This window comes from Trachinotus anak, unplaced genomic scaffold, assembly GCF_046630095.1.
Source record: "Trachinotus anak isolate AG129_WGS33_773 ecotype Australia unplaced genomic scaffold, CSIRO_AGI_Tana_v1 ptg000008l, whole genome shotgun sequence".
NCBI lineage: Eukaryota > Metazoa > Chordata > Actinopteri > Carangiformes > Carangidae > Trachinotus > Trachinotus anak.
In genome coordinates this window covers 22,138,676-22,162,400 of record NW_027273859.1, presented here as the reverse complement: position 1 = coordinate 22,162,400, position 23,725 = coordinate 22,138,676, and the positions used below count along the sequence as shown (strand labels likewise).

General features: G+C 39.8%; 2 protein-coding genes across 4 annotated transcripts in view; both read left to right on the top strand.

The window, feature by feature from the left end:
- The first annotated feature begins 536 nt into the window (after positions 1-536).
- On the top strand, positions 537-12,588 carry LOC139624422 (B-cell linker protein). Its single transcript, XM_071483521.1, has 19 exons — positions 537-674; positions 4,408-4,433; positions 4,528-4,562; positions 4,675-4,712; positions 5,344-5,437; positions 5,577-5,644; positions 5,743-5,794; positions 5,942-6,046; positions 7,516-7,544; positions 8,756-8,792; positions 8,974-9,055; positions 9,304-9,334; positions 9,531-9,567; positions 9,655-9,760; positions 9,922-9,959; positions 10,136-10,179; positions 10,954-11,022; positions 11,486-11,632; positions 11,744-12,588. The coding sequence occupies exons 1-19, from the start codon at positions 666-668 to the stop codon at positions 11,858-11,860; spliced, it is 1,164 nt and encodes a 387-aa protein (XP_071339622.1). The 5' UTR covers positions 537-665; the 3' UTR covers positions 11,861-12,588.
- Positions 12,589-14,628: 2,040 nt separating this feature from the next.
- Positions 14,629-23,725, top strand: part of cltcl1 (clathrin, heavy chain-like 1) — a 28,269-nt gene continuing 19,172 nt past the window's right edge. For all 3 annotated transcript variants that reach the window (XM_071483519.1, XM_071483518.1, XM_071483517.1), the window contains exons 1-2: positions 14,629-14,946; positions 22,050-22,257. In XM_071483519.1, coding sequence (XP_071339620.1) covers positions 14,905-14,946; positions 22,050-22,257 — 250 coding nt within the window. In that variant the 5' untranslated portion in view covers positions 14,629-14,904. The remainder of the gene's footprint in view (positions 14,947-22,049; positions 22,258-23,725) is intronic.

Here is a 23,725-nt window from a genome sequence, read left to right as displayed (position 1 = left end):
AGGAAACATATTGGGTTAGTATTACAACATATACACACTGTATAAACAGTTTCAGTTTAGTACAATAGTCCTAAATCCTCCCTTCATGAAGGTTATAATGTTAAATCCTTGTTGGGACTGATTTAGAGAGATGCTCAACTGTATGGTTATTTTGGAGGCTGCACTGTGTGGTGCTGTTGAACTGTAGCTGGGTGTGTCTAATAAACTGGCAACGGAGTATATGTAACAGATTTCAACAGTTTCATTTGTATGTATCCCTTCACACCCTTTTTGTAGTTTAAAAAGGTGTAAAAATACCTTTATTTTTTGACAACTTAGTAATAACTTCACTGGTGTCTGTTGTGTGTATCAAAGGTTAATAATGAATTTTGATGGCAGATATAAGGAGATATTATTTACAAGTTGTGGCAAATGATATAAAAATGAAGCAGGGAAATTTGATGCCATGTTTGAGCTGTGCGTTGGCTGCAGCTCAGTTAAAGGTAGAGAGCAGCAGGTGAAGTTGTCTGTCTGACACAGGTAGGAAATGCAAATGAGATCAGTTAGAGCTGCACTTCACATTCTCTCTGTATCACTCGCTTTCAATCTTTAAAACCATTTGCATCCAAGAACCGATACAAAGGCAATTTCCTCATGACTTGAGCTGCAAGAATCGACCCCAAATCATGACAATGGTAAAGTACTATTTTATTTTTGTCATATTTTGGTTTGTAGTCTGGTAACTCTGAATGGAGTAGAGGAGGAAGTGAGCAGGGGCTGTCGATGGTCGAGTTCCAGTGTTGGGACACCGAGTGCTTTGAAAACCTTCCATGTAGTTATTTATTTCAGCATTTTTTTGGAGCTGTAATAGCAGATACTCTGTTAAAGTTGTGATTGTGTGGGAGTGTGAAGGCAAACAGTAAAAATGACCCAGACAACTGTGAGTTTGCAGATAGCACTAAAAGCAAACACACATACAGGCATCAGTAATGTTAAAGTTCTGTCAGAGGTCAAACAAGTGTGTGAATCTTCCTTTTACACATGCTATTTGTTCATTAGTCCTCCATAAAATCAGTTTCTTACCTGACTAAGTTCAATTCATCAGGCTTTAATCAAACATGTTTCAGGATTTTGATTAGAATATATATATAATATATATAACACAGCTGGCTCAGGTGTTATTTTCGATGTGTGTTGCGTTTTACTTTGTGTGAGATTTAGATTAAGCACTATCTGTTTTTTGTCTCAAATGATAAAGTTTTAAAAATCTGCATGTCAAGCTTCATGTTTAGTTTGTTGTGGGAGTTGAGCTGCATTCTCACTCAAAACACATTGACTTTTCCTGTCAGCAGTGTCACTTTCTCAAAATACATTTCTGACTTTTTCAGTAAAGATGGCCATGCAGTAGTTTGTGCTGTGTTTTGCACTCAGAGATAGTGCTTTGGTTCAGTCTGCAATGTTTCAGACAGGAAAAAAAAATTAGCATATCTGATAACAAGAAAAGAGAAGAGAGGTGTCTCTCTGTTTATTTTTAACTGAGATGTTGGTGGTGATCTTTTTGAACAGTTTTAATTTTCAGTCCTTTGCATCGCTGAGAAGTATTTATGTCACAGTGAGATCTGAACATGACCTGTTTGTTAGTTTTCACTCTCTATCCTGTTTGGTACCATTGAACCTACACCATACAAAGATATTGTATATAGGTGATATCTACGAATAAAGTATACTCAGACGGGTTTTGGTAACACAAAAATATTAGGAAAACAGCTGTAGGGTCTCTCATGACCCTTTTTTCTGGTCTGATAGGACCCTCCCACTGGTGTCAGTAAGTTCATGCAGATGAATGTTTTGTGGCTGGTGGAGTTCCCTGTATATTCACATGCTGAAAATAAACATTAGGAAATAGATGTAAGATCCTTTTTGTGGTGTGTGAATACACTAAAACTATAGTGTGGAAAAGGCAGAGCAGACAGTTGCCCTTAACTGAAAACTGAAAAATCCTGTATTACAATCAGAGGAGTTGGTTTAAAAACTGATATCCAGCACTGAAATATCTGAATATCTGAAGTATAAAAATTCTAAATTATAGTGCTTCACTTTCATTAAAATAATATAAATGCTTGTGGTAACACAGATACACTATTTCTACTGTCTGTGGCTCAGTGTGTCTGCTCCTCATTTGCATCAGATTTCACCCCATGGTCACAGAACTTTTTCCTTTTTCCTCCTGAGACTTTACAGGTGATGTTTTGTAAAGTTCCCATCAGAGAGAAGTTACAGCAGGTAGCAGTTCAACACTGACTTTGAGACAAAGCAGAACATTGTCAGTGTTGCTTGGCCCAACCTTAAAATGCAGATATATTTGAAGTTACTGTGCCAGATAAAAGTTGTAAATAGCAGAATTAGCGGCGCAGTTCTCTTTTATCGCCACTGACCTGCTAACTATAAATCTATAAACAGAAAATCAACTGTTTTCTGACATTTGGTGCCCCGGTGTGTGTGAGAGATAGAAACTCTGCAGGTCCTTCCTCTCCCCCTCTCTGTCTGCCTATTATCATTTACTCTACAACACTTCCTCCATGGCTGCCTGGCATTGTGGGAAAACAGCTACTGTCGCTCCACTTCCTGATTTCACTCAAAGCATGCATTCATCTCCACCTCCTCCTGCTGACCTCAGTCACATACCTGCAGATGTACTCTTCTGTGATTTCACTCATGATGTTGAGGAGTTCCTGTTTCCAAACAGCATTGATTTAAAATTGAATGCAGCAACAATGAAAAGTAACAGAGACAGAAAAGATAAAGATATGATTCACAGATACAGTGAGAATACTGAAATCCTCCCATTTAACATTTATTAGAAGTACGTGAACAAATAATAAGTGGTGGGAGAAGTCAGATCTTTAACTTAAGTAAAAATAGTAATAGAGCTACTCTGTTACAAGTACAAGTCCTGCATTCAACTTGTTACTTAAGTAAAAGTAAAAAAGTAGTAGCATCAAAATACACTTAAAGTACCAAGAGCAAAAGTATTAATTGTGCAGAATGGCCAATTTCAGAATCATATATATTATATTATTAGATCACAATTATTAATGCATTAATGTTTACATAACTTTAATGTTGCAGCTGACAAAGGTGGGGGTAATTTGAATAACCTTTTATATTGCTGGACAACTTTTGAATTTCCCTCTGGGGGTCAAAGGTCTCATCTTAATTAATTTGTAATAATACATCACTATTTCTCTGTTGAATACATGTTGTATTTCATGTATCAGTCTGAATTTGCAAAGTAATTAGTAACTAAGGATATTAAATAAATGTAAAAGGTACATTTACCTATGATCTACAGTGAGTAGCGGTATGAAGTAGTAAAATAAAGTACAGACTAATGATATTTTGTACTTATAAACAAATATATTGATATTTTTCAGTGTTAAGCATTATAGTTTTCAACAACAACATAATATAAAGAACAACTATAAGTCCTCTTCAGACTGCTTATTGAATGCTTCAATAATATAACATTTATGTACAATAAATACATATATTTATATGTATGTATAAACAGCTTTAAACTCCCTTTTGGATGATAATTGTGTTATATAATTTGATTAGTTTATGATATTGTTTGATCACTTAAGCAACATTTTAATGTTAGCATGGTGTACATACTTTACATAGACATTTATACATGTTATACTGTACATAACCATCTACAGTATGTATTGAAAATAACCTATTACTTTAACCATTCAATATCTATTTAAGCACTATTTGCAACCACCTTTTCACTGTTACTGATCCTTGTTTATAACAAACAGAAACCACTATGCCAGGTATATAAACACTGTATATTGTATATATTATTCTTCTACAGTGTTATTTTCATACATATTTATTTCCATTTTTTTTGTATCTACACAGTGAGTGCTACTAGAAAATGGAGTCAAATTCCCTTTATCTGCTGATTCTGATTATATCCAGTTAAATTAGTCAGTTTTAATTACTTTATATTGTGTTGGGAAGTCTCACAAGACAGAGGGAGTCATCAGCAGATACACTGGTAAATGTATCTGCCAGATACATTGATAAATGCTGGCAATGTCTTTATATTTACTTTTGACTGAATTATACAGTGATATGGTGCTGTATAGACCATTTATTAAGTGTTTAAATTCTGCTTAAAATTCTACATAGGGTGTTAGAATAAAGTCTTACCTGGTACTTTATGTAAAATCCCCTTAAGCACAAAATAAAGCTCCATTGTTATTGTGTGACCCTCCCAGAAAAGCAGCCACTGACTCAGGCTTGATGATGAAACTGATACATACCTAGAAGTAAATCATCTCTAGCCAGGGATGAAGCTCAGAGTAGTTTGTCTATGTTGAAATTGTGCTGAATCTGAGGTTTCTGTGTGTTTTTCAGAGCTTCTTTGGAAAACTGAAGAACCTGTAAGTATCATTGCTCATTGACTTTGCTGCTGTAAATGTATTATACATGAAATAAAATGCAACTCCACCATCTCACCTCTCCTCTTTCCCTCAGACACAGTGGACCTCCAGCGCCACCTAAAAGAACAGGTGAGCTTTAACCTGACCTGAGGGGAAAATGTTTTGATTCCTCTTGTTTTCCTTTCTTTGCTGGATCATTGCCTTTATTATCTGTCAGTGTCTTATTTCTAATCTGTTTCAGATAACAATGCAGGGTTTGGGTGGCCTCAGGATGAGTTTGTAAGTATAGAAAAAACAACAAGTTCCTTAATCCGTGCTTTGGCAGGTTTTATCCATATACAGTATTATTGAAGGTGCTCATTGAAGGTGTCATTTCTAAACATCTGTGATATTGTTACTACATGTACCCTGCTGAAAGTGCATCAAACCACTACAAAGAGACAACAACAACAAAAAAAAAAAACTACAGAAAGACACCAAATGACTTTGTTGTTACTTTCCTAGATGTGTATCTGGGTAACAGCAATGCACTGAGTCACTTTGGCAAATAGGGTTAGATTATTAACAGTTCAAGGAGCTGTTCAGCAGAGCCTTTTACATGTCTGTGCCCAGTGGCGTGTTGTCTCATAATCCAACAATGCATTTCCCATTGGCTCTGCTGCTTCTTTCTTGTTCCTTTACTGAAGAGGATTACATTTTTTAATCTAAATGAATGATAATTTAATTTTTTTTCTTTGGCATTCCTCTGACTCCAGCGGATTTCCTGGACAATTTTACGCTGCTGTGCACAATATACTGTAAAATGCAGACACTTGGCTGAAACTGAAAAATAATGTCTCAGATGATATTCTAAAAGTACAACATGAATGCGCCCTCAAGCAGTTTCCTATTCATACTTTCATTATGGCAGGATGATGAGGATGGCGACATGTATGAAGCGCCTCCTTGTGAGCGTCCGGCTATGAAAGTCCCACAGAGACAAGTGGAGGAGAACGTGTATCTGGGTAACAGCAATGCACTGAGTCACTACGGCAAATAGGGTTAGGTATTAAGAGTTCAAAGAGCTGCTCAGCATAGATACATACGACAATATAAAACTGACATTTTCCCTGAAGTTCTGTTAACTAATGCAACTTTGTGCAGAGAGGACGTCCAGCCCTGCTGTTCCACAGAGGCAGGCTGCTCCTCCACCCAGGCCGGGAAAACCCCTGGTAACTTGTCTGTGTGCCTCTGCATCCATCATGAGATTTCAAGGGTGTTTGAAATGTTGCATTTGTTTCAATGAAATGATCTCACGTCTGTCATTCAGAAACCGCTGCAACGTGCTGATGTTTTCTCCTATGAACCCAACGCCAGGAAACGTGAGTCGTTCATCTGTACTCGTTTGCAGCGACTCAAACAACAGTGTTTTTATATATGTTTATGTATTGTATAACCCACCCTTCTTCATCTCTTTAACCCTTTCCTTCACTTCAATGTGACTACAACTATATCCTCCCCCCCCCCAGCACCAGAAATTGACAGAAATGAGAAGCCTGGGAGAAACAAGATGATGCCTCCTCCACCTGTCCGGTCTGTTCCTGTTCCAGTCCCTGCATCCAACACTGAGGAAGGTGCAGTAATCACCTCCACCAAATAGCACAAATAAGCCTCTCATAAATGTAATCCACCAGACTGTAAATGACTATTGGCTGAGGGGAAGGTAAATGTCTTTATTTGTTTTATTAGTCATGTTCTATTTACAGAAGTGCAGTCACTTGATAAAGCCACACCATGACAGAATTTACAATTGCTGTTGCCGTGCACCTGCTGTCTTACAGATCTTTCCCTGGAAAAATGTCATGGTGCGCAGTCAAGAAATGTTGTGCTCAGTGTTTCCAGCAGTAACAGCAGTTTGTTCAGAATGAATAAATGCAACCACAAGTGGGTAGTCACCATAAGTTGAACAGCGGAAACAAAGAAGAGAGTGCCACCTACTGTACTGCAACTTAACTGCAACCCTAGTGCCTCAAATTGATTTTAAAGTGATCTGAAAAAACACCAAAGCAATCACCACTCTGCACTGAATGTGTCCAAAATTATGAAACTGAAATGATGAGGAACTTGTCACATTGTCTCAGCTGAAGATTATTTCCACACCCTCTGGCTTTGCCCAATTATCCAAAACTTAAGGTCAAAGATCACGATCCAACCAGCTGATATTCTCTGATTGAAGATCCCTCTCTGCCCTATGCCTCTGCCTTTTATTACAAATTCCTGAATCCCTCAAATATTTCAGTCTTACTGACTGTTGCTAAGAAGATGATATTAATAAACTGAAAATGATGTATAAATGAGTCTTATAGCTAATGGTGGAAGAAGTACTCAGAACATTTGAAATAGTAATACCACAGTGAAGAAATACTCTGCTACAGGTAAAAATTTTACTTAGATAAAATTACAGAATTAGTACCATCAAAGCTTACAAAAAGTAAAATGACTTATTATGCAGAATTATTATTGATGCAGTGATTTGCTTCACTTTAATGTTGCAGCTGGTAAAACTACTCCTCAGTAGCTTGTGTCTTAGCTTATCTTAACCTATAGTACATATTTAATATATATAGTATGTAATGTAGTATGTAATGTACATACTGTATGGAATATAATACATCCTAATTGATTTGTTCATTGTTTATGTGTTGTATTATTATTCAGAATCTATAAAGTGTCTAAATATCATATAAATGTAGTTCAGTAAAAAGTACAATACTTGCCTCTGCTATGGTGGAATAGCAGTATGCAGTAGCAGAAAATGGAAATACTGTTGTGCAAGTACCTCAATATTGTACTTAAATACTCTTTTTCACTAAATGATAGCCACTTCCAACCACTGGTGTGTAGTATGAAAGATGAGGAACTTTAGGATCACTCCTTTAACTGATTAAATAACCATTAACTGGCTGAACAGGTGACCCATTCTCTGGTTGTCTGTGTTTGACTGTATACCTTGTTAACTTAACACTGTAAATTTTTAAAGCCTTTCTCCACCACTAAAGGCCACAGCACATATCACTGCTGGTATTTTCTCTCTGCATTTCAGATGTGTATCTGGATCCAAATGAAGAACAGGTGAGATTAACTCACTGGTGTCATTCCTTTTTTTTTTTTTTTTTTTTTGCAAGACAGGTCAAGGGAGATGATTTATGTGTGGAAAAGTGTCTAATACCAGAGGGGTTGCTAATTAGTGGCTATTTGTAAAATCAAACCCTATAAGCAGGGATGGTGGTTGGACGACTGTGCAGGCCATGGCATTCAGATGAAACTGCGCATCAAGCCAGTTGGGCCAATCACGCATGGATTAGTAAACAGGTCTGCCAGGCACAGGCTCAAAGGACTAATGACTCTGAGCAATCTGTTTGAAGTGAAATCCTTGAGCTCAAGTTAAAGTGCGGATGTCCTGATTGTGTTTTTTTTTTTTTCATTCTTTTAATACTTGCCAACCAAATCCAATCCAGTATTAATTTTTTCCCTTCATATTACAGCTGCACAGCACACTGAGGCTATAGTCATATGTCATTGAAATACAGTCAATTTAGAAAACAAATTCAATTAGAAAATTTGATCCTGCAACTGCCTTTTTCTTTGATTGTTTTCTGTAATATTTTGTATAGCTCGTTGTGGTGTTGTCTAATTGTGCAGCCTCTCTTCATCTCCAGTGTGAAATAAATGCAGCAGATTACTCCTGTAAAATGTCACTGAAAGAGGCGTAAAATGACTATAGACAGCCTCCCTTTCAGTCAGAGGGTCTTGCTCCTATGTAGGAGGCGCCGGGGGGGGAACCTATAATGTGTCTGTGCCCAGGGGCCAATTGTTTCAGAAATACGTTCATGGAATGTAGATGTAAGGCCTGGTTAAGCAGTTGATTATCTGCTGTTTGCTTGGGTGAGGGTAAGATTCAAAGACAGTTTGACAACACAGCCTGATACCTATTGCAGGGCTAAAAAAAGATAATTTAACATCAATTCAGACACTTATACCCCAAGGAACTGATGATTTATAGCAAATGGTTTAACAGTTTGCGAAAAAAGGCTTTGAGGTAAGAGGGAGCTCTCACAAAATCTGCACAACGAGGACAGAACGATTCAGCCCATAAAAACATACATGAACGTTAAACTTCATATAAATCAAAAATTAGGAAGCAAGCATGAATAAAACAGCTCATGTCAGACAATTTATACAAACAGGATCAGGAATTCTTACCCGACTTACCCAGTGTATATTAATAAATATGCTCCTATACATTATCATTATATTATAATATTTGTCATTTTTGTTTTCAGGAAGATAATGATGACCTGTATTTAGAGCCAGAAGCAGGTAGGCTGAGTTCCATTTTACAAGAATTTGCCTTGTGTGTGCTTGATGAGGGAGTTATGATCCAGCAGCAACAGTTACGTGGACCACTTCAAAATATTCCAATGAGAAGACAAGTAGATTTCATTTCCAGATGATAGAAAGCGTGTTAAAAATGAAGATTTCCTTCCTCCCTGCTCCTCAGCTTGCGCTCCTGCCCCTCGTGGGCCGATGAGGCCGATGCCTCCATCTCCCAAGACAGCACTTGTACCATCTCCCATACCCATGTAAGTGCACCTCACCCTGAGTCAAAGCAGTTTTCATCCTACTACCTAAGCAAAACATGGTATGAAATGCATATAATATGAAATAACCTGTGATATAATCAGTCTGCATAGTTTCATAGTCCCATCAGACAGTGACGCTGCTTTGTTTCTGCAGAGAAATGCAAATGTGGTGGATACAGTGGAGGCACTATATAGTAAAGTCCTGGTACTAAACATGCAATGAAAATGAACATTCTCTCTGTCTGTAGGATGAAGCCTCCTGTTCCCAGAGCCAAGTCTGTGAGTGTGTCTATCCATCTCAGTGCTTAGTCTTATCATGTCCTTATGCTAAGCTTTGTCCTAATTTAAAGTGAGACCGTCGAGATAAACGCTAAATTAGAAAGTTTCATTTTAACTCTGTATTTCCATTTCCCACGCAGGAAATTAAGCTCAGCTTGTCAGAACTGCACAGTAACATTTATTTCCTCCCTTTCAGAATTCATTCTTGCCCTCCATAAATGAGATAAAGACAGGTAAATACCATGTCTTCTTTACTCATTAAAACTGATCAACTTATTTTGATCATGACGATGATGAGTGTGCATATCTCGCCTCTATAGCTCCTTCAGTTGAAGCAAGACGTGCCACATTTCCTACCAAACTCCCTCCACCAACCCCCAGTATGAAGCCCCCTCTTCCAGCAAACCTTAAGGAAGCTAAGCCCAGGTAAGAGGTCGGAGAGGTTTGTTAGACAGTAAAAGTGATAAAAACTATAATGATTTACATTCATTTCCAGCTTGTTTTTGTAGTTGACCCCATTTACAAGTGCATGCACACATCAGAATTAAATTCCGTGTACAACATTAGCCTTGCTGTCTCTTTTCTAGCCCTCCAAACCATCCTATGGCAGGCACTAAGCCCCTGGGTAAGCTCACATTTTTCAAAAAGAGGGCTTTTTAAATCCTGAGGGTTGACTTCACTTCATGTAATCCAAATATTGCATGAATCATACTTTACTTCTTTTTTTTTTACCATCTCTTGCTAAATATGGATTTCCAGACCCTGCACTTGACAAATAAAATGTTTTCTATTTGTTTTAAGGCTCCTTTGGTGGAATGAGGGCGAGCAAACAATCTGGGATTGAGGTATGGTGTTTATCACAGAAAATCTAACATGATTAATCACCTGTTGAGAAGATGTACCAACAACCTTTACTCAAGTTAAGGAGCTAACACAACCGTGTGAAATTATTTCATTTCAAGTAGCATTCCTACATTCAGAAGTGATCAGAAGAAGTTCATAAGTATCATCAGCAAAAAGTACTTAAATATCAAAAGGAAAAGTACTTGGCCTCTAATGACTGATATGTTATCAAATATTACATTAGTTGATCGTTAATGTTGTTTGTTTGGTATTTTAATCCAGTGGTTCCAAACCTTCGGGTCGAGACCTTCCAAAGGGTCACATGATAAATCTGATGGGTTGTGAGATGATTAATGAAAAAAAAAAAATCAAAGTTCTGCTGCACAAATATGTTTCAACTTTTCTCCACTCTTTGCTTTTGGTGAAATATTACCTCTTTGGGCTTCAAACTGTTATTTCATTTTTAACTTGGAATGAAGGGCCTCAAGTAGACACTGCTTTTATAATTTGTGTTATATATTTTTTTTATTACCCTTTCATAATAAGTTTAATGCAAAAAGTAACTGTTGCAGTGGAGTAAAAAGTTCAACATTTATCACTGAAATGTAGTAGAAGTATGAAGTATGAAGTAGCATGAAAGGCAAATACTCAAATAAACACCTCAAACCTGCACTTAAATGCAGAACTTGAGTAAATGTACGTAGATATTTTCCACCACTGTTAAACACAGGATTAAAACACTGGTACTCATATATTTACTATCTGTCATATTGCAGAGTAAAGAGTGGTTTGCTGGAGACTGCAACAGAAAGACAGCTGAGGAACTCTTACAGAGGGTCAACAAGGTAAATCAAAGAGTCCGATGTTTCGCTTCACGGTGAATTAACAGTTAATGATGGGGAGGGAGCTTATTTCCACCACAGTTACTTTTCATTTCCAAGCAAACACAAGGCCTTAAGGCGAAGGTGCTACACAGGCAATGAAGAAACTTACTGAGTGTTTGTGTGCATGTTCTCACTGACACTCAAACCCAAAACTTAAATCAAAGCCAAACTTGCATCAGACACCTTCAGGACTTCCATGACTGATTTGTTTTTCCCATTTCCTTCACTTACTCTGCTTGATATGTGAGTCTTTTTTTTTTTTTTTAACTCCCCTCAATTCTTAAACCCATCCCTCACTTTTATTTTTACCTCCCTATACTCTTTGAATCTTCATTCTCATACCAAAGCTTCCCAAAGTTTTTTTCTCCATCCCTTTTTTAAATTTCTGACTGTCCTGTTCGTCCTCTCTTTCTCCTGGTTGTAGGACGGTGCCTTCCTCATCCGACACAGCTCGGTTCAGCCTTACACCCTCGCTGTGCTCTACCAGCAGAAGGTGTACAATATTCCCATTCGCTTCCTGGAGGAAACACAAGGCTACACCCTCGGAAAAGAGGGCAAGAAGAACGAAGAGGTGAGGGCAAATCGGTGTGGAGAACAGGACTAAGGAAGGATTGTAGCTTAGTACGAATTTCAGACTTTTCATTCGGTTACTTGTGTTCCTTTCTCTCTCTCTCTCTCTCAGATTTTCACCAGTCTCGACGAAATGATTTCTCACTACAGAAATAACCAGCTGCTTCTGATTGACAGCAAGAGCCAGGCCAAGCACACAGCATATTTAACCCAGCCTGCACGCCCTTAAAACTACACCACTACAGCCTCTCTCATGTTGAGTCATATGAAGATAATTGCATTATTTAAAGGTTTCCAACTTGGAAAATACTGCAGGCTCACTGTGTGTCACCTGCAAAAGTACAACTACAACTCAGTAAAATCAGTCTAAAAATCTTTTCTTTCTTTTTTTTTTTTGATACATTGAAATACACAATGCAATCTTTCATAGCACTGAAATATTTGCACCGATGCTGTAAATCCCACAAACTGTTGCACCATGGCACTCAGCAGCCAGATGACATGATGGCAGCATAAACCCAAAATATAAATCTCTTAGCCCATCAAGTTCTGTAGTTTGACAAGATGATTTTATGTTTTACTGTAACAATCCTCAAGTCTGGATGTTTCCATCTTTGGATGGAGAGCTTGAGGTCAGATCACTGTATTTTGCTGACTTTTCAAGACACAAACAGTAGATTTCTGCTGGTATAAGATATCAAACCACATCACAACATGCAGCTATAATCTTCACCATCTCTTTGAGCCTCTTACTCATTTCCATTATTTTGCTCAAGCAGTATGAACTGCTTGATCAGTAATTTGATCTTAATCGTGAGTATGGATCTGGCGTGTATCTGTTCCCTAGCTTTGTTTTTTTAGTTTGATAACTTTAATTTTGAAGAGACTGTATGTTAGAGATGTCCTTTTGGTGTGATATTGTAATATAGATCACAAATTAAAAATGTATCTGCTTTACATTGTTTTTGTGCATACGTGCATACGTGTGTGTGTGAGTGTGTGAGTGTGTGTGTGAGCTGCCTCCCAGTGGCCGTGATCAGACACTGGTGGTTACACCTGCTTCCTGTCGGGGTGAGACCTGCACCTCCTCTGTAGCCAAACCATAAATCTTGGGCCTGCCAGAGCACTACATGTCAGGATGATAAGTATGTGCAAAATCAACATTATCCACTTACATTACAGTAGCATAACATTACAGTAGAACTGTGACCACTCTCTTCACAGGGATATCAGCTTGTATGGGGACAAATAAATGGTCAACTTGACATCATAGCCATTGAAATTTTTATGTGCCGAATGGACTAAATCCATCCCTTAAAATAAAGCTCAAATTTTGGCTGTAATGTACCTAAAAGTCATGAAATTACATAGAGAGAGAACTTCGTACAGTTTCAGCTTTGCATATCTGACACTGCCACAATGTTATGTCCTTTAGTTTTATAATAATAACACAGCTCTAAGTTGTCTGATCATATTACGCTGTAGGTTTCAGTGCAGGCTGAAAATGCAGAGGCTTGTGCGTGCTGCTGTATTTGCATAGGCCGGTAGTGTAAATGAGGACTAAATGACTTCCTGGAGCCAGTGTCATTTAGCAGGTGGGTGTGGAGCATCTGTGTGATTGCTGCTGGGATGACAAAGTGGTATGTTGTCAGGACCCTGACTCCAACAACACTGTGTGATTTGGAAAATACAGCACAGCAGCTCACTATACCATATCTTGTAGAATCACTTTAAAGTAACAATGACCCAATTTCATTTCAAGTTAGAGATTTCATCTTAATTTTGTAGTTTTTTTTTTTGTAGTTTTTTTTTTTTAGCATGTCTACCTTTATTTGGCAGTGAGAGTAGAGATGACAGGAGGTGAGGGGAGAGAGAGGCAGGTGCTGACATGCAGAAAAGATCCCTGACAGGAATTGACCCAGGGATAATTCAATTACACGGTCAGTGTCCTAAACCCTGTAGGCAACGGGACACCACAGATCAGAGATTTTCAATCAAAAATTTAATTAATAAAACATAATGTCGTGGAGACCTATTGCCTCTGCTCTATCATTATTTAAATTACCTGGAACATGCTCCAGCCCCCTCCCCCCTGTGACCCTATAATGGGTGGGTGGGTGGATGTCCTCTGCTTTATTAACTGTAAAAACACTTGAATCATTCTACTGTAAATACAGCTGTTTCCATAATATAAATAATAACAAGAAACTTTATATGCAAATCACTTTTCCTAAAAAAAATGACAAAGTGCTTTACAGGGGAAACGGGAATAATGAGTTTACAACTACCTTTAGCCTATTCTACTGTGACCATGAATGTTTCTATAGATGTCTTTCATCTTCCAGTATGGGACGTTAAAGCTGTGCAAACCAAATCCCTTGCAACAGTCCTGTGTGTAACACTGACTCACATCAGGAGTGTACAGGCCCCTGCTTATTAAAAGGAAATACTTTTCAGACCAACTGCAAACTTACAGTTCATATTCATGACAGAAATAATGTTTGTTTTATACTTTAACTTAAACTATTAAGAGTGTATTTTTTCAGCTGTGCACAACCTGCTGGTCACCGGGCATGATGGAAATGATGATAATGATAATGATGATGAGAATAGAGGCCATGAATGAGAGTCTGTATACTTCAAAAAGATGCAGTTTCAGCCCCCCCCCCAAAAAAAACTATTTGAAAAGTCAGCAGGCCTCTTTGGCACACAGCTATCCATTCATACAACAACACACTTTTTTTTTGATTATGTGCGTGATTCTGTAGAAAAGGTGGGGCGCTCGTCACCAGCCCTGATTTCGAAGTTGGTGGAAAGGAAGGGGGAAGGGGCTGCGGCGGAGGGGTACACACTGCACATCCGACCTCTTTGACAGGTCTAAGGGGAGAAAAATCCGAGACAAGGACGTCTTTTGCGAAGTCATCACTTACAATTACTCAGCACGGATTTTTTGGACAGCCCCCGTATCCATACAAGGCTCGGGGAGGCACTGGTTATAACGCGGGGCTCAGTAGTAGTTGAAGTGGACTAGTTTCCTTAGCGGAGGTGCGGAGTTTTTGATTCAGGACTGGTGTAGGGGGGCTGGTGAATGGGAGCAGTCACTGGATTCGTGTGATATCAACGCAAGCCACCCAGACTACCTACTACAGCCCATCATATTCGACTTTTGGGGACGTTCAGGGCGCATACAGAACAAGACCACCTCTATTCCTCCTGTTGTCCCCTTCCCCTTTCCTTCCTCACGGATTCTTCAGACAGAGAAATCCTCCAGAAATGGCTCAGATACTGCCGATACGGTTTCAGGAACATCTGCAGGTAAGCAGACTCGGAAAAGCGCTAAAATCAATCCAAGCTAATGTCATTTTGCGCAGCTCCTCGCCCGCGTAGATCCGCAAACACACGGCACATGTCGCATTTAAATGGGATCTGAAACAGGGCTGCGGGGTGGTGCTCAATATAGCCACAGGCCTAGTTTTCTCCTGCCGGGCAGATGATGACTTGTAAAAATTGAGATCGTACACAGCTTCAATGCGGACCGGTGTGTGTGTGTGTGTGTGTGTGTGTGTGTGTGTGTGTGGATACGCCGCAGTTTTTTCCCTTCAAGTGGAAAAACGCCGCTGTCATTTTCGATCCGCGCCGATGCAAACTGCGGTGTTTTGACACTTTTTGTTGCAGACAACTGCGCTCAGCTGTCCGTGGTTACATTGTAACTGAGATCTGAATGGCACTTGCGCTCAAGCTTTGTGGCTACCATGTTGTTGTCATGTCCTGCAGCAACATACCCTTACTTTGTAACCTTCAGCCACAACAACAGCCCTGCTCGGCGTGTCTGCAAATGTCCAGTTATGATATTATAATGTACTGATAATGTCTCAGACGGTATCCTTTTAGAGGGGGTGTGAGTGAAGGAGCAGTGACATTTATTTTGCTCTCTCTCTCTCTCAGTTACAACAGTAACAGCAAGTTCACAAAACTGCATCACTCAGCTGTAATTCATTTTATTGGACCAGAAAGAGACATCATTTAAACAAAATCTTCATAGTGCAATCACCAAAACCTCATATGAAATCAATTTTCATGTCACAGTATCAATACCATATTGATGTCATGTGTCTCCTAGCTCTGGAGCATCTGTGCAGCATCAGAATGATCAACATCGACATGAAAGAGGAGCAAAGGCCCTGTAGTCTGTGGCGGCAGTCTCTTGGTGGAAAAAACAACACAAAGTACCCTTGTACAATCTGCGACAAAAAAGGAACACAAGCAGCCAGTTATTTGGTCGTCTGTGGAGGAACTATTTCCACTATGGCCCCCTTTTTTTTTCTCTAGTTTGGACTTTGATAATCGTTGTCCCATAGCAGCCCCAGTGCTTGGTGTCTTGCAGCCAAAAGAGAAACTTTGTGACGCACCCCTCCGCCTCCCCTGGTCTGTAGCCTGTTGTTATGGTAACAGCAGGCAGTGAAATGGCCTTTCACTAGGAAAAAAAAAAAAAAAAAAAAAAAAGCACAGAGCCCCCACCCCCCAGCTCTCTCTGCTCCCTTCCTCTGGCCAGTAGCCCCACTTTCGTCAGCCAAAGATCTTTTATCCACCAAAAAAAAAACAAAAAAAAAACTGTGCTGGCCAAGAGAGCTTGCAGGCCACCAGGCTTCTCTCCTCACTGACAGCACTGGTACACTGTTGCTCGCTGATGGAGGGCAGTGCAGTACCTGGCAATGTCTGGGTTATTAGTTTTAAATTGCCCTCTCACTGTGCATACCTTTCCCTTATACATCTCCTTAGAAAATCTCCCCTTGAGACAGTGATAAACAGCAGACTGCTTTACGTTCCACCTCTACCGTGAAATCCCGGCTCTGCCCCTCTCGTATCCCCCTGTGAATCTAGGTGGCTCTAGCAGGGTAAAAAAATGCTTGGAATTTGCAAACCCAGGACTTTGGGCCTCAAGTTGTTTAGCTTTTTTTTTTTTTTTTTTTTTTTCTTGGCCTGGTATTTACAGCTCAGTGTCTGCAGTCTGGGTCTGGGTTCAGGGGTGTAACATGGGCCTGGCTCTACAATGAGGTACCAGCCTTTTGAACCAGCTGTTGAATGAGATAAAGAGCAAACCAAATGCTCCAGATATCTCGGACAAAGCAGTTATTTAACGCTACGCTGGTGTTAAATGTGGATGTGGAGGATGAAGCCTGGATCTCAGAGCTGTTGTTTTTAGCTGTGACAGATTCAATAATATTCATTTTCTCACTCCACACCCAGCAGCCATGGATTGCCTGCCTACCTTACACTGTCATTAACTGTGTGGTAAAGTCTCTCTCCATCATTACTCTTTGTCTTTCTTGCTTGTTTACTGTAGTACGATTCATGATGCAAGGTTCAGGCCGTCATGTCATAGTGTGCCATTCACTGACCAGCTGGATCGGTGCCCCAGGTGGTTGCGTGGAGCCGGATGTAGGCTACATCCCTGTGGCCTCCAAACTGTGATTAAGTTGAGCGGATTGTGTCGGTGGGAAGACGAAGGAAGAGGAGCGCAATAGAATGGTTTGTTTGATTATGAACGTGCTAAAAGTGAGAGTCGTTTTCAGCCTCTGTGGCTGTGCTGCCGGCTGTCAGAGCGGGGGCCTACGTACTGTAGCAGCTTGTGTAAGTGCAAAAATGTCCTGCAGCTCGGAAGCGCCTGACCATTGTCCTGTCGAGTTGAGTTAGGAAAGTCCAACCTGCTGCTCTGCGGTTGTTTACGGCATCCTGGTGTGCTGCTGTATCTGTACGGATGAAATGATGCCACCACGGCCAATTTGACAGATGTGGCAGACAGATGAGGTAACCAGGCCTCATTTAAGTCCAGCAAATCGCATCAGGATAGGAAGCAGGATGACAGAACAGCCTGACTGGGTCCAGCAGAACACATCTGTGACTGCAGCAGTGGCTGGCAGGGACGGGCTTGAGCGTCTGTGTTCAGTCACCAAAACTCAATCATGAATGCACTGAAAGAGCAGTCATTCACACATACAACACGCACACTGTGTCTTCCTGTAATGTTAAATGAGTCACAAGCTGTTAAACCTGCAATAACCGATTTAAGGCTGTAACTTGTTTGGAGAGTATGGCTTGTCAATTATTTGTCCATAATTAATCAGACAGACAAATTGTGACATTTTTCAGAACTCATGGCGATGTCTTTGAGTTGTTTTATGCGACCCACAGTCTAAAATCCAAAGATATTCAGGTTACTGTCATATATGAAAAACAAAAGCACCAAATTCTTACATCCGAGAATTTGAAACCAGCAAAACAATTTTACCTGAAAAAAAGACTGAAATGGTTACTCAGGTTTCAAAAAGAGTTTCTAAATAATTTTCTTTTGCTCAAGTAATGGATTAGTCAAATACTTGTTTCACCTTCAAACTGACTTTTTTTGGCAACTTGGAGGCACCGGAAACAAGCTGTAACCAGTTACAGCACTGACAGCTACCACCTTCTGAGCTATATGGCAAATGTGTTAGCCAACAGTTGTTAATTTATCAGGAAAATGTCAGGTTGCGATTTAAGATATCGAGTTTAAAACCAAAACAATAAGTCGAAAGAAGCTAAAATGGAGGGTGGGAGTCCTTGGTGGGACTGCAGAGTTTGGTGATACTTCTCTGTGGCTCCCCTCTCACATATACATATTTGATTGATCCATTATTGATATAACGATTATAGCAGCTTTATATGCTGTATGCCTCCTCCTAACATGTATGCTGTGTATCTAACCTGTACGTACCTTCAGTGCCAGAAAGTGCAAAGTAGCAACACTTCAATGTCTTTTCGCTGCCTTCCTCAGTTTTAATTGTGTAATCTCCTCATAAACCCCAAAACCCTCAGCTTCTGATGCGACATGTCAGTGCCTCAGCAGTGCGTCCTCCCAGTCTATGACTCACCAAATACCGTCAACGCTGTATCATCAGTGAAGTTCTGCTGCCTTTGTTATTGTGATTATTAATGCTGTTTTAGTGATCTCAGCTGTTAAAGGGGTCGACGGCTTAGAGTCCGTGTTTCTGAAGATGCATTTACTAGAAGCAGTTTATGGGTCACGGCAGACAGGAGGTTGTAGTTGAAGTGTGATTTTAGTCTGGAATGTTCTACTAAGAAGGAGTGCGGGGGGGAGGTGGGGGGTTGCCTTCTGGTGAGTCAGTCGCCCCACCCTGAACTGTAAATTGCCAAAGGCCTGTGTTACTGGAACAGCATTGTACAGGCCTCGCTCTCATCCCTCACTCTTCATTTCTCATAAAAGGTGCATTTATCACTCTGGCTTCTCCTCCTCACACTGCTTCCCTGCTCTCTTCGTCTTTGGCAGGATGCTGGACTGTGTCTTGGGCTCCTCCTTTCGTTCCCATCCTTATCTTCTCCCCCACTATCTTTATTGTATTTTCCCTCCCCTCTCCTCCCACAGTTTTGGCAGTCTTGAGGAGATGCAACATATGGCTCCAGTCCTCCCTCAGGTCTTCTCTGTGGCCTTTTTAAAAGGCCTATATATTGTACATCCATATCACTTCATAGAAACTAACTGTGCATTGAGCTGTGGCTGTGTGATATGGTGGAAATCATTATCGCAATATTGCTAAGAATATTTTCTGGTATTCATATGTATCTCAATATGAAAAATGTAGGCAAAATCACATATAAGAGAAACAAAATGCAAGTATTTTTATTATTGATAAATCTGCCGATTATGTTCTTGATTAATTATGTTGTTTTTTTAAGAGGTAAGTAAGAAGTGAGAAAGACCCATCACACAAAGCAAAGTCTTCAGATTGTTTATATTGTTTGACCAATGGTCCAAAACCCAAACATATTCAGTGTCAGTCATAGTAAAACTGAGGGAAAATCAGCAATTCTTCACACTGGAAAAGCTGGAAGCAGGAAATGTTTTTAAAAAAATGACTTAATCAGTTAAGTGATTATCAAAAAGTCATTATCAATTGCTGATTAGTTTTCTGTCAATCAAATGTTTCAGCTTTAAACTGTGGTTATGCAGTTCATGAGAATAAACTCAATGTATGAAACAAACCAATAAAGAACAACTCATTATTTTTTAGTTTATGCTTGTTTGGGTTTGATTTGGACAATTTGTAGAACAATAAAATCATTCATATCATTGCTTCAGGTTAGAGTTGAGAAATGATTATATTAACTCTCCATTAATTGCGGCTAAAAATAGGTTGACAGTGGAGTTTGGGGTCATAAAACCAAAACAATGAGCTAGAAGAGGATAAAAAGCTCTGCAGAGCAGAGCAACTGCGGAGTTGGCTGATGAATCTCTGTGGGCTTGTCAGTAAAGTGACTCCTTTCACATAAACATTAGTAACACTTTTAATATGACAAAACATTGATTTGGAGAGTTTTAAATGATCTCTCAGGCCTACCTAAACTGAAAATCTAAAAATCCAATTAAGAGCTGCAGCTATTAATCAGATAATTTACAAATAGAAAATTACATGAATTTGATGCTTTCTGCAACATATTTGACTGTTAACTGAATATCTGAGGGTTGGTCAGATAGAACAAGCTTTTTCAATACATTACCATGGTCTATAAGAAATTATTGCTGACATTTTTTTTTACAATTTTACTGACAAAATTATTAATGGTTAAGTCTGTAGATTCATTGATAATGAGGGTTAATAGTTGCATTTCTTTAAAAACAGCTTCTCTCACTCTGTCAACCCTTGGCTGCTGACCGCTACATCCTTCCTGTTTTGTAGATGACATGATTTAAATGGCTCAGCAGTCATGATGTGTTGTCCTGCTCTACCAGCCAACTGCGAGATAGTACAGTCCTTGTGATGAGCGTAAGGATTCCTTTCCGCTTGCCTCAGACTGCATAATGCAGTCAGCTCAGTCACCAGAGGCAGAGTGCATGTTTTGGTCTGCCCTCTCTCAGTTCACAGTTAGTTTGACAATGTGCACAATAATTCCTCTGTTCGGCAGCCGCTAACCTACGTGGAGGCATGTTGGTTAGCTCTGCTAAGATCTGCACATCAGAAATTGACATCAGCTCAGTCTCTGCGTTTTATTGCACCCTAGGACTTCTTCTCATCAGGAAAGTAAATATGTGGAATAATGAATTGGATTTGCTGAAAAAGTATTCTTGGTTGCCGTTGATCTCTATTTGGGATTTTCTTTAGTACTGACTCAGACTGATTTAGGCTGAATAATCTAGTGTTAATTAAACTTTTCTTACAGTTGGCTGCCCATATAGATGATTAAATGCTGTGTCAGGTTGAAGGTTTTGCTTAAATAAAGTAACGCTGTAGTTTCTTTTTTTAAATTCAGTAGATGAGAGAGCGTAAAATAAAACTGTTGTATTAACATCCTGCTGTGCGCCGTGTGCCCACGCTTGTTCCCTGGCTCCATGTACCACCAGACCTCCAGCCTGGAAGACAACCTTTAAGATTATCCCTGGAAAAATTGGAGCAGACCTGCTGCTATTTTAATCGAAACACCGTTTTGCTTTGCTACTTGCTGGTTTTTTCCCCTGTGAGGCAAATGTCAGCTGCTGCCATACATGTTTCCCCACTGCATTTATTTATTTTTTTGTTGTCGTGATGCAGGCACGACTCCTTCAAATGCCTTGAAACTCTGAAGTTGGAATATTCCACTTCTAGCTGGGGTTTACTTTTAGTCCAGATGTAGGAAACTGTTGACATTTCATGTTTTGATTCAACCACCATAAAAAGTGTGAGTTGAGTTCTAGCTCCGTCGGTTGATAAACAATAGTCTTTAGAACTTATTAAGTGTTTATTAATGGTGTTTGTCAATAACTATAACACCTGCGAAGCACCAGTAGCTGACAGATCAACAGATAATGAATGATTGACAATAGAATGTAACATAGTTGTAATCATCTCGGAAACAGCTAGCCTATATAATCCTGTTTAAAACAGCAAATTGTTGTTTTTATTATTCAATTTTTGTGCAAATTATACAAATGCGATACAACATGTTCATTTGGGAGCTTTAGAGGTGTTGTTAGATGGATTTTGTTACCTTTTGACCAAGCTAGGTTTCCTCCTGCCTCCTGCTTATCTTACGCTCAGCTAATCTCCGGCTGTAGCTTCATATTTACCGTACAAACACGAGAGTGATGTCAGTCTTCTTATGTGACTCTATCAGATACTGTGCATTCCCCAAGACTGTCACACTATTGCTTTGAACGTGATTACAGCTGACTATGATGGTCTAATTTACAGTTAGACTATCAATCATTATCATAATCATCATCAATGATCATAATCAATCGTTATCTGCTCATAGGTACACTACAGTCTGTTATAATCTATTGATTAAGCAATATAGTACTTAAATAGGGTTAAAGTTACCTGATTAGGTGCAAAGATTCTCATTGCTACAGTTTTTTAAAAATATTATTGTTATTATTAATATTCCAGTTGCAGAACCTGGGTGTGAACCCAGCAAACATTGGGTTCAGCTATCTGACCATGGAGTCAGACAAGTTCATCTGCATCAGAGAGAAGGTGGGCGAGCAGAACCAGGTGGTGATCGTGGACATGTCTGACCCCACCAACCCCATCAGGAGACCGATTTCTGCTGACAGCGCCATCATGAATCCTGCCAGCAAGGTCATCGCCCTCAAAGGTAAGGAGCATGTATAGTGACACAAACAGCAACACATTCAGGCAGCCACACCACTGGTTATTAGATGAGGAAAAAAAATAGTTTGCTGGTATTATTAATGGCTTTGTGCCAAGTGCCGAGGTTATTATTGCTGTTTCAATTCCCAGAATAAAGTCTGCATGGCATCCACACTGTTTATTTGTCTCTAGTTTTAACAGATTTAGCCATATACCGGTCTTGCCGTGGGAATGCCACAGTCATGCAGCAGCTAATGCTCCGTCATTGCTGTGAATATGTAGAGTGCACTCAGTTCTATTGCCTGAATGTACTAAATTGGTTGTGCAAATTGATTTTCTGCCACTGAATCTAGCCCTTAGAGCACAAACACAAGCGCTGATCAGGATGATTTGCCTATAATGCTTCTCTCTCTCCCCTCCTCCCCCACCCACTGAGCATAATATGCCCCCATTTGCCCTTTCCCTGTGGTCTATCTTTGTCTTCTTGTTCTTACCTGATTGACACTTTGCTTTCTCTCCCTTGCTTTCTGTCATTTCTCAGACGGTGAGTTGCTTTCTGTCTGTCTTCCCGTCTGGCACTCTGTTGTGATGATACAGTAGCCATGTCTCTCTCATAAAAGCTTCCCACATGCCCCTCGCAAGTACGCCGAGCTATTTTGACCGCTAATCAATCAAAAGCAGAGACAACTGTTTAGAAATGGCATCTGTTGCCAGTAAATTGCATCAGTATTACCCCCCTACCCCAGCCTAACCTGCAGGCACCTACAGTATCCTACTTTTATGAGAACTATACATGTGTCAGCATGATATGTTGTATGCTGGTAGAGTGTGTGTGTGTGTGTGTGTGTGTGTGTCGTATGCATCGTCAGATATTATAAACTGAAAAGAGTTTGGGCGCTGTGTGTGTCTTTGCACGCCTGTGTGAGCGTGTGCCAGCAGCCATATCAACGTTCAGATCTTTCCTGGCTGCATATAACAGATGCCATTAACGAGTCATTTTAGCTATGTGCTGTTGTACAGCAGCTGAGTCATGCATTTCCTCACCTGTTTGTTTCTATGTAACTTTATTGGTAAGTGGAGGTTGTTACTGCTCATATGTACAATACTCTGGAGCATGGAAACATTATCATGACTCAGCAAAACCTGCAGTGTGTTCAAATTAAGTCAGTCAGTCATTATGAAGCTTCTTAACGCTGCTATCTGCTTCCTGTGGCCAGAGGTCAGTTGCAGCCAGGAGGTGACACCCAGGTTACTATACAGACCTTCGCCTATTGACTATTTCCACTGGTTCCCAATTACGGTGGAGGTTAATGGAGTTATTTTGTTTGTTTGTGGTTGGTCACAGAATTGAACATCACCTCTTTACAGAAAGTATGTAAATACCGTAACCTGCAGAAAATGTTGTCAGACAGCAGTTTTCCTCCCTAAATAATTTTTTAAAAATGCTGTAAGCTCCATAAACACAGTTCATT